Source organism: Hoplias malabaricus, chromosome 13 (genome assembly GCF_029633855.1).
Source record: "Hoplias malabaricus isolate fHopMal1 chromosome 13, fHopMal1.hap1, whole genome shotgun sequence".
Lineage (NCBI taxonomy): Eukaryota > Metazoa > Chordata > Actinopteri > Characiformes > Erythrinidae > Hoplias > Hoplias malabaricus.
The window spans coordinates 7,376,883-7,388,304 of record NC_089812.1 but is presented as its reverse complement, the minus strand read 5'-3'; the positions used below and the strand labels follow the sequence as shown (position 1 = coordinate 7,388,304).

General features: G+C 39.7%; 1 gene segment (V, D, J or C); it reads left to right on the top strand.

Moving 5' to 3' along the window:
• The first annotated feature begins 1,498 nt into the window (after nucleotides 1-1,498).
• On the top strand, nucleotides 1,499-2,317 carry LOC136665224 (Ig heavy chain V region 6.96-like). The segment is given in 2 exon segments: nucleotides 1,499-1,616; nucleotides 2,004-2,317. Coding segments are annotated over 2 exon segments (432 nt in total).
• Nucleotides 2,318-11,422: the final 9,105 nt, after the last annotated feature.

Below are 11,422 nucleotides of genomic sequence, written 5' to 3'. Positions count from 1 at the left end.
TCCTCTAAACACAGCACAAACATGTTGTGTTCAGTTTCTTTGCTGCTGCTGACCGCTGCCTCGTGTGAGTCTTTCAGCCCCACTTCACTTTGTCTGATTCACTGCTTCAAACATATCATGATCCAGCCAGACTCAGTGGCCATCAGACCAGCAGAAACTCTGACCATCAACTGTAAAATTACTGGATTTTCTATTACTGATGGCAGCAGCTATTATGCAATACATTGGATCCGACAACCTGCAGGAAAAGCTTTAGAATGGATCAACCGCATTAATTATGCTGGAGGCATAGATGCTAAAGATTCACTGAAAAACAAGTTCACCATCTCTTGAGACATGTCCAGCAACACAGTAACTCTCCAAGGAAAGAATCTGGAGCCTGGAGACACAGCTGTGTATTACTGCGCACGAGAGTCACACTGATACACAAAGGCCACAGAGCTGTACAATAACTACTCACCTACACTCCACACCATGATGAAGTGTGAACAAGCAGAAACCAAACATTTTCACAGAAAATGACAAAAGTCTCAACAGCTCAAAATGTCATCAAATATAATCCACAGCTCAGAAAAAGAACATCAAACATTGAAGAGGAATTGGGACATAAAGCTTCTGTCTTTGAGGGAGAGAAGAAAAGCCCAACTCTCACCTCAGATCCAAACAAATCAACAACTCTATAATCTTTTCATGACCATGTTCACAATTTTAATCCAATACACATTTTATACAATTCAGAAGATGTTTCCTCACCATGTGCCAGCTCTCTGATCTGTTTGGGTGCTGGAAAGGGGTTTGTTGTTTATGCCCTGGCTCCATAAAATAGTAACAGACTGTCCAAAATGGCTCAGAAATGTATTCCCTACGATGCCTGTTATACTCTGTTATGGCAGAGAAACGGCATCTGGAAGCGTTTGGAGGGTGGAGAAACCTCACATTTATAAAAAGCGTGAAATGAACTTTTAATGTTGCACTTTTCCTACTCCACAGGTGTGTAATATTGACTTATTTTTGCTGTTACAGTTACATTACTTAAGGTGGAACCCGCTCCAAATTTGGGAGACAACTAACTTCATGAAAGTAAACACATACAGACAGTGCTACAAAACAACACAACTCTAATTACAAATTAGTTTCTGTGGTAATTCAAAAGTGAATAAAGATTTACAGACAAGTTAAACTTCTAAACATGAACAAGCTAGACTTGGCTTTTTCTGCAAACATGCCATTCCACCTTAAATGATGCAGCTCTTCTGAATGAACACACACAATAGGCAGAGTTTGTTTTGTTGTGAGAACAGTAGTTCTCACAAATGTCTACACAGTCTTTCACAGTGAGGAGTAAGTCAACACTATGGGTCTGAAAGGATATGGAGCTGTCAGAAAGTTCTTACTGAGAAAAGGAAATAGAGACAAATGATGATCATTTCCAAATCAAACAATGAAGCTGCTTGTGATCTCAGAAACATCAGTTGTCTGAATCCAAGAACTATCCTGAATGCCTGTGTCGTACTATGAAGGAGAATCACTGGAGGAAATGGCTGCTCCTTTAAAGAATGCTATCAGACCAGAGGATGTGGAGAAGTGGGCGGGGCTATTTGGAGGAGGTCTTCAGAGTGAGAGACCTATGCAAAGTCAAACTCCTTTACAGGCTTTTTATTCCCAGTCTCCACTCAGTCTTTATGCTGGATCAACACCACTCAGTGACCTGGAGAATGGACGTGAAGACCTTCTGGAGCTTTCTGTTCATGTCCCTCGCTACAAGTAAGATCCTGCTGCTTCTCTACTGGATGATATTGTTGTCAGCTCCAAGAACAGGTCATTTAAGGTGGACAGAACAAAAAGTCAATACAAGGACATTGTGTATCATTTGTATCGACACGTCATGAAGTTTTGGTGCGGTCTAAACAACAACTGACATGTTCTAGTTCTGTAAAGTAACTGGACGGTAGAAACACAGGGACGTTTTGTTGCTTTATTAATTGATGTGTTGTTTCTTTTAGAGTGTTGGGGTCAAACACTGATCCAGTCTGAAGCAGCGGTCATTTCTCCTGGAAGGTCTCATAAACTGACCTGTACAGCATCTGGACTAGACTTTGATGCCTACTATATGGGCTGGATTAGACAGGCTCCTGGAAAAGGCTTAGAATGGGTCGCTACTATAACGGGTGACAGCAGCAGCAAGTACTACTCTCAATCTGTCCAAGGAAGATTCACCATCTCCAGAGACAACAGTAAAGACCAGCTGTATCTGGAGATGACGAGTTTGAAGGACACTGACACGGCGGTGTATTACTGTGCTCGAGACCCACACTGACACAAGAGCTTACAGCACTGTACAAGAACCCCTGCAGTGTGGAGGATGAAGGAGATGTAGTTTCTTCACTTCTGTGTCTCTAATTAAAAACACTCTGTCATTTCAATGTTTCAGCCACTAAAAGGATCTCCATATATTGCTGATATATTTTTCATTTCAAAATACATACGCTTCATCAGATACAGCAGAACAAGCTACAACAGAGTCTACTAAAGAGTCTTAGACGTTGCTTCAGCATTTCTGAACTTTTTGAAACTGATTTTCTCCTCTCTCTCAGAATGTAAAGCCTTAAGTGTTGTTTATCTGTTGGGAACAGATTTTGGTGAGACACCTGATCTTGTTCAGTTGTTATGAGCCCCATTTTCTCTTTGTGTTGAACACTGCACATTTTACTGGACATTAAGTAAGTAACAGGTGAGCGGTGATGTTTTCTCAGTGCTGTAGAGGTGCAGTATGTAATTTTGAATCATGTTATATATTTGTATGTGTAAATGAATCTTATCATTTCTCTTGCACTTCTATGAGCCACTGAACCTCTCCCTGCTGAAATAACAGTTTCAGACAGAGATGAAGTGCTCAGTCTCAGCCTCTTGGGGGCAGCTGTGCTTTACTGTCAAAGATCCCTTAAAACTCATTCCGTTCAAACTGTCCTTAAATTCTGCAACTGGAGATGGAGCATTTCTGTGAGTAATAACTGTTTAATAACGGCACAAAAACAGTTAAAACCACAAAAAGAAATGATGTTATTGTGGAAGATTTTTGGTCTCATGCCCAGAGTGTGTGACTCACATGTACCACTTGGAACTGAGACAACTTGAGATTACTGAGTCACTAACTGAAACTATCCACCTGATGTAGTGTAAGGTTTAGTGTTACTGTGATCTCTAGTTTTAAGTTTAGGGTTGTGTTAGGTTTAATATTAGTAATATTTAATGATTAATAATCACCTTACTCCAACACGTGATGCCCCACTCTTTATTTCAGACTGTCGCTAACAACGTCACTTAGGCTCAACACACTTGAAGGAGAACACTGCCTGACAACTTAGTTACATCAGCTAACATATGTTTTTAGAGGGTGGGGCATGTAAATTAAACCTTTCCCCTATAAACACAGATGCTCACTACATTATTCTCACTAGGGTTTGAATTTTCAAGAAGATGCAGGTGTATCTGCAGATGAACCAACTGAAGACTGAAGACATGGCGGTTTATTACTGCCTATGAAGACCACACTGATACAAAACATTACAGCACTGTACAAAAACATTCTTTAAAACCGTGTTGTTAAAACTGGTTTAATAACTGATGTGTTTGTGATGTCACTGTTCTGAATTATGAAATATTTCAGCAGTGAAAGTATGAATATCACTCTGTCTGTGCTACAAGTGAGAACAGTCTTGTGAACCGAAGTGACATTGGAGGAAAGGAAGTCCTAATATGGGCATGACTCTACTCTACATTAACACAGTTCCCATAATCAGAACTGTGGCTCTAAGTTTGATTTCTGGATGAAAAAAGAATGGGATTTCTAGAAACACCACTATCACACCCTGTTGTTAAAACTGGTTCAATATCTGATGTGTCTGTGATGTCACTGTTCTGAATTATGAAGTGAAACTGTGAACATCACTCTGTCTGTGCTACAAGTGAGAACACTCCTGTGAACTGAAATGACATTGGAGGAAAGGAATTCCTAATATGGGCATGACTCTACTACAGAATGAAGCACCACTTAAGTGGTCTATGAATGGACCAATAAAAATTCTTTCAATGGAATGAAATCTCTTTCAATTAAATCACACAAAAACGTACTTCTTTCTCCTGTACAATCACCATTTTGGAGATACAAGGATTTTGTCCTTCAGCAGACACGGGTTTGTTAGTAACCAGATTTAGTTCTAGACTTTCAGCCTTTTAACTTCACATCACCACTGTCTGAGTAAAACCTTCTATCTCCATTATTGCTGTTATTAATTGTATGATGTAATTTGTAAACACCAGCTTCCCTTGACATTATGTGAGTGTCACATTGACCAGGTCAATAGGTTTGTTCTAAAAGTGCTTGGAATGACACATTTCTCCATTGACTCACATTGAAAGTTGATCAGGTTTTCTCCTGAAAAGTAGCCATTTTGGAGAGAGGATGTTGTCGTCTCACAGCAGCCATATGCAAATGACCCCCGACTCTCCTCATAAGAGCAGTGTGTCTCTCTGCAGCAGCGTCCATCCTCTAAACACAGCACAAACATGTTGTGTTCAGTTTCTCTGCTGCTGCTGACCGCTGCCTCGTGTGAGTCTTTCAGCTCAAGCCCCACTTCACTTCGTCTGATTCACTGCTTCAAACGTACTCAGATCTTTCTTCTTCTGCTCTTTCCACAGGTGTGTTCTGTGCTACTGAGATGATCCAGCCGGACTCAGTGGTCATCAGACCAGCAGAGACTCTGACCATCAACTGTAAAATTACTGGAGCTTCTATCACTGACAGCAGCAGTCATTATGGAACAGCTTGGATCTGACATCCTGCAGGAAAAGCTTTAGAATGCATCAACCTCATTTATTATGATGGGAGTATACGTGCTACAGATTCACTGAAAAACAAGTTCTCCGTCTCTAGAGACACGTCCAGCAACACAGTAACTCTCCAAGGACAGAATCTGGAGCCTGGAGACACAGCTGTGTATTACTGCGCACGACGTGCTCCACAGTGCATCAGAAAGCAGATGAAACGTACAAAAACACTTTCATACAAGCACTGGGGAAAGTATTAATTAACCACTAATCTGAGAATGAGTACTCAAAGTAAAGGTCACCATTGTCGTTCATATCACCCTCCCTGTGATCAGTTCCAAAGATTGCATTAAGATGCTTGAGTGCATTTCTTTCTTTAATGTTTAATAGATATGGGAAACTCTTTATCAATTCCTGCAATGAGTGCTGTGCTATAATGCAGTTATTAATTGAGATATATTAATATTTATTAGGAACTCGATTTTACTTTACTTGCTTTTACTGTTAAAATGCCTCAATTTCAGAAAAAAATGTCTAAATTTTTTTATACATTTAAATTTATTTGCACATACTAAACATCAAGAGGGAGTTCACTAAAAATAGTAGTAGAAGTCCTTATTTTACATGAGCACATTTGAATACCTATAATCAAGTTATGAAACTTCTTTTGAGTAAATGCACCCAGTCGCTTCACAATTGTGACAAATGTATCAAATCAAATCAAATCAAATGTATTTGTATAGCGCCTTTTACAACTGACATTGTCACAAAGCAGCTTCACAGTTTCAAAACAGAACATTTAAATCAAAGCCCAATGCGAGCAGCCGAAGGCGACAGTGGCAAGGAAAAACTCCCTCGAGGCTGGAGGAAGAAACCTTGGGAGGAACCAAGACTCACAAAGGGGACCCATCCTCCTCTGATCAAACTATAGATTGAATTTTAAATGATCACCAATGAAGTGTCATTATGCTACATAATAATAATAATAATAAGGTGAGCAGCTGGTCTGGTCTGGGCTGGTCTGCAGGAGAATCCAGCAAACAATCTTCCATCAGTGGGCCACCATTCTCTCAGAAAACAGTAAAACAGTAAAAGGGAAGCAGTTAGTTTAGTTGAGTGCAGCAGAGAATAGGAGCATGTGAATATTTTCTTTAGTGTGGTGACGGATCTGACTGTAACAGACTGGGAGGAGGGAAACCAGAAGGAGCTCAGGCAAAGACATCCTTTCGTTCCAAACAAGAGAAATTGTGAGCACATCATCCAGGTTTACCCTGATTCTCCATGTCCATGAGTTCCTGAAATGACAACCTTAAACTAGACAGAGGTTAGTTGCCAAAGGCTAAACTGAACAAGTGTGTTTTGAGCCTAGACTTAAACATAGTGACTGTGTCTGCGTCCCGAACACTAGCTGGAAGATTGTTCCAGAGCTGAGGGGCTTTGTAGGAGAAGGCTTTCCCCCCCGCTGACGTCTTATGAATTCTGGGTACTAGTAAGAGGCCGGCGCCCTGAGATCTTGAGATCTTGAGTAATCTTGGTGGTTCATAGTGTGTGATGAGGTCTTGCAAGTATTCAGGGGCGAGACCATGTAAGGATTTATACGTGAGTAAAAGAATTTTGTAATCAATACGGAATTTAACTGGAAGCCAGTGAAGGGCCGATAAGACTGGGGTGATATGATCAAATTTTCTAGTTTTAGTGAGGACCCTGGCTGCAGCATTTTGAATTAACTGTGGTTTACTCAAGTTTCTGCTGAAGCATCCTGATAAAAGTGCATTGCAATAATCTAATCTTGATGTAATAAAAGCGTGAACTAATTTTTCCGCATCTGGGAGGGATAAGGAATTTCTTAACTTTGCGAGGTTCCGAAGATGTAGGAAAGCTGTTCTTGTAATGTTACCTATATGCTGGTCAAATGATAGATCTGAATCAATTATAACACCCAGATTTTTAGCTGATGAGCTCGGGAGAACAGGGAAGTCAAAATTATGTAATGTAAACAACACAAATGTAAACACAAAACACAAATGTAAACAATTTCTAAGCATTCAGGAAGAACCTTTGCTTACTTCCTCATCAAGCCTTAAGGACACTGCAGTCTCAGAGCATCGGTGGTTGATTTTTAAATTCTATTTGAACTTTTCAGGGCTGGACTATGCAAATTAAACTAGTGGCTCAGTCCTTTTAAATACTGAATTGTTTACATTTATAGCTGACTTGTAGTTTGTGTTTGATTACACTGGGAGTTGTGGTTTTAAATCTTTGGGATGGAGTGGAGCAGCTTTTGGAGCTTGATCATTGTGTCAGTGCTTGTTCATTGTGAGTCAAAATTGCTTATATTTGTAGTAATTTTAAAACTATATTTATTTTTATGGCATTTGGCATTTACAACTATTTAGAGTGAATTACAAGTCACAGAATTTTAAAAATGTAGGTGGATGTAGTGTTAGGAATATTGTTGTTATTGCTGTAGTGTGGTGTGGTTTCCCGGACAAGGAATAGAACCCTGGTTTAACAAATCTACCTACTACACCAAAGAATGATATATATTTCAAATATCTCTTAATGCATGTGTATTTGTTTTTTCCAGATTCCTGCGGACAAACATTGATTGAATCTGAACCAGTGGTCATTAAACCGGATGGATCACATAAGCTGACCTGTACTGGCTCTGGATTTGACTTTGACAGCTCCTGGATGGCCTGGATAAGGCAGGCTCCTGGGAAAGGCCTGGAATTTGTTTCAACTATTGAGTATGACAGTAATAGGAAATATTATTCTAGTGCAGTTACTGGAAGATTCACCACCACCAGAGACAACAGTAAGAAGCAGGTGTATCTGCACATGACCCAACTGAAGACTGAAGACACGGCGGTTTATTACTGCACCAGACATGCACAATGACACAAGAGGTTTTAACGTGGTACAAAAACTGCATTTGGCTCCACCTTAATTAAACCTTAAGTGAAAATAGTTTTAAATAATAACAGTAATAATAATTTTAAGCATCGTATAAACATAAAAAAATCTATTATCTGATTTCTATGAAAATATTTCTATGATATTCTTTATGAACATCAAGAAAATACTTTCAATTAACGTAAATCATGTAAACTATGCATCCATTCATAACACATTTATAATTAATTTGCAACATAAAGCATTTCTAACAATGTTTTGCACTTTAGCAATAAATATGTAATAGCTGGACCTATAAATGTCATGGTATTGTGGTGGTCAGGGGTTTAATTCCCAGCTTAGGCAGCAACACCAAGGTTAATAACCAATTAATACATTTATTTCATGGCACTTTGCTCCTATAAAACAATGGGATTTCTGCCATTTCTTCCTTCTGTGCAATAAACAAATAGCATTACCCTAAATATTAAAGAGTATGGTTAGGTTTTTGTTGTGCCACTCTAGGGCTTTCTAGCACTGTGTTACTAAAGCGTTCACAGTAATAAACAGCTGTGTCTTCTGCCCGCATATTCTGGCCTCGTAGGGTCACTGTGCTGCTGGACGTAACTTGACTGATGCTGAACTTGTGTTTCAGTGAGTCTGTGCCGCCTGTGCCTCCATTGCTGCAAATATAACCGATCCATTCCATCGCTTTCCCAGTGGGATGACGGATCCAGTTTGTGCAGTAGGTGCTATCAGTCAAGGAATATCCAGAAACTTTACATTCAACAGCCAAAGACTGACCAGGCGGGACAACCAGATAACCGGGCTGAACAAAGTCAATCTGCCCAAGAACAACTACAAAGGAACAAACACATTCACATCAGTAACGTATTTCCATAATGTTAACTTCACAGGACAAGCAACAAACAGCCTTAACTAGTGATGGAAGTTAATAAAGAAATGTTTTTCTTCATCTTTATATTGGTCAGTTACTACTGGTCAGAAAAATTGGAGCTCTCAAATTATGCAGAAATAGAGATACAAGGTTTTTACCTGACAGTGAAGATATGCATAAAGCAAACCTGTGCTCTGTTATTTGTTGTGTTGATATTAATACAGAAGCTACCAATGTGTAAAATACTGAACAGAACTCACAGGGAGCAGCTGCAAGCAGCATCACCAAACATCCGACTGCTGCTGACATTGTTTTCGCCAAAGCTGTTTTCTGGTGGAAACGGATATTCCAAAGTCCAGCTTAATAATGAAACACTACGGTGAAATTTGCATCATGACTTAATGTGGAGAAGTGCAACCCATTAGATTTTCTAACCCAGTCTCGTTGTGGGTGTGGCTTTCAGACCCCAGTGAAGAAATCTGTCAAATAATTTATTTCATTTTTTACCTCAGAAAACAGCAGGTTTCTGCACCTGTAGTGAAACCCTGACATGAGCAATGAGTACCATTTCCATTCATCAAATATTACTCACTGAAAAATTTGAATGAGAATTAATTAGAATTAATATAATCTTAACTTTTCTTGCCATGCCCAAAAGTTAATTCAAGCACAACATGATTTTATATTACAAATTCTAAAAAGCAATCATTGGATGTAAGATGAGACCATGGGGCCTCAGACCCCAAAATTGTTGCTGTGCCCCACTAAAATCACAGTGGTGAAAAGGCAATTTGATTCTGAAATGCTGAGCAGAACTATTGGACATGCCACACAAGTTCACTACAGGAACTACATTTCCCATAATGCCCAAGTGTCTTTCTGAAAACTTGAGTGGCTCTTACAGTGAAGCTAGTTTTACACCAGTCGCAGTACATGTGAAGTGACATGCTGAGTGCAATACAATGCTACATTAATAATGAGACCAATAGCCCGATGTGGCAGCAAGTCAGGTTTATATTGTTGCATGTGTTTACATGTAAAGGCTTTGTTTTAAATTTAGTCAATAAAAATGTATTTAAGAAATTTAAAAACTTCAAATAAAAACTTTTGTAGATGGTATAATCACTGGGAAATGCTGGGCAAACAGAAACCGCTTTCACCCCGTTACACATATGGGGTAGAGTGATATAACAAGTGCCGCTGAACATCCCGACACTCCTTGCATGCTGCACCACTTCAGGTGTGAACTCTTGAAAAAGGCTAAAAGAGAAAAAGTGTAAAGTGGAGTGAAGAAGCCCCAAGTGTCTGAAGCCTTGAAGTTGAATAGTAGAGAAGGAAGGAGAGAAGAGTGTCATTTGGCGCCACTTGGTTTTAACAAGAGTTTAAAAGACTTATTGGAGCCTCTCTTGCTCCTGATTAGCTGTTTCCTGTGCAAGGTAGTGACACCACATAAAATTCACGACCCTTGACAAGACAAGGCCCTAAGACCACCCCTCCCTGAATGAACGTCCCAGGATTCTGAATCACACCCAGCAACACAAAAGATTATATGTCAACACAAAGTAATATCATCAAGACAGCCGTGTTTTATATAATTATTAACCAACTACACACATAGTATGTGGCTACCTTGGTTCTACATAAATTCATATAAAACAAAAATGACCCTAAACACATGTAAATTAATCCCACCCATTTTGATTGTCCAAATGGAATTAATTTCAAACAGTTGTGCACATATGTAACTTCAAATTGTTTTAAAACAAAAACATTAAGGTTTAATTCTATAGTTTGAGAGGCTCCTCATCAAGCAGTTCATACAGAGCACAAACTGATCCTCAGGAGTGTCTCCCAAAAGATTATTTTCTTGACCCTGTGGGTCATAAAAATGGTCCTTGGAGAGTGGTTTACGAGTCTGCTCTGTGTATTCTGAAATTCCCATCTGGGCTTGTGTGGCTTAGAGATGTCTCTGAAACCAGATAAACTTTGGGTATTTAAAATAAACTCTCAGAAAGTCACAATTTCTTATTAGAAATTAATACACATTCATCATATCACACGACATCAGCCACTGACATTGATCAAAATGTATCTTTAGTATTAGTTTCTGCAGCAAGCAACAAAACAATAATAACTGTACACATCTTTTTTATTGTTAAATTATAAGAAAATGGAAGCTGTAATGAAGGTAAAGGTGCAAATGGTGTCAGTGGAGAATGAAGAACTAGGACCGACTTCTGATCAACATTTACATTGTCTTAGACATCGACTGAAAACAGCAGGGGAACATGGGTATGGATACATTGTGTCCAGAATCATCTTAAAATCAAGAAATTGCCGTTTTCTAAAATACTTATCTATAGTCAGGTCAGCATCTACTCCATATATTACATCCAGAATTCCTGCCCAACATTTGAATCCAGTGAGTAAACTGAGCCACTAGAGGGCAGGATATGCAAATTTAGACCTCATCCATCCATCCATCCAGTATCTGTAACTGCTTATCCAATTCAGGGTCGCAGGGGGTCCAGAGCCTACCTGGAATCATTGGGCGCAAGGCTGGAATACACCCTGGAGGGGACGGCAGTCCTTCACAGGGCAACACAGACACACACACATTCACACCTACGGACACTTTCGAGTCGCCAATCCACCTGCAACGTGTGTTTTTGGACTGTGGGAGGAAACCGGAGCACCCGGAGGAAACCCACGCGGACAAGGGGAGAACACACCAACTCCTCACAGACAGTCACCCGGAGCGGGAATCAAACCCACAACCTCCAGGCCCCTGGAGCTGTGTGA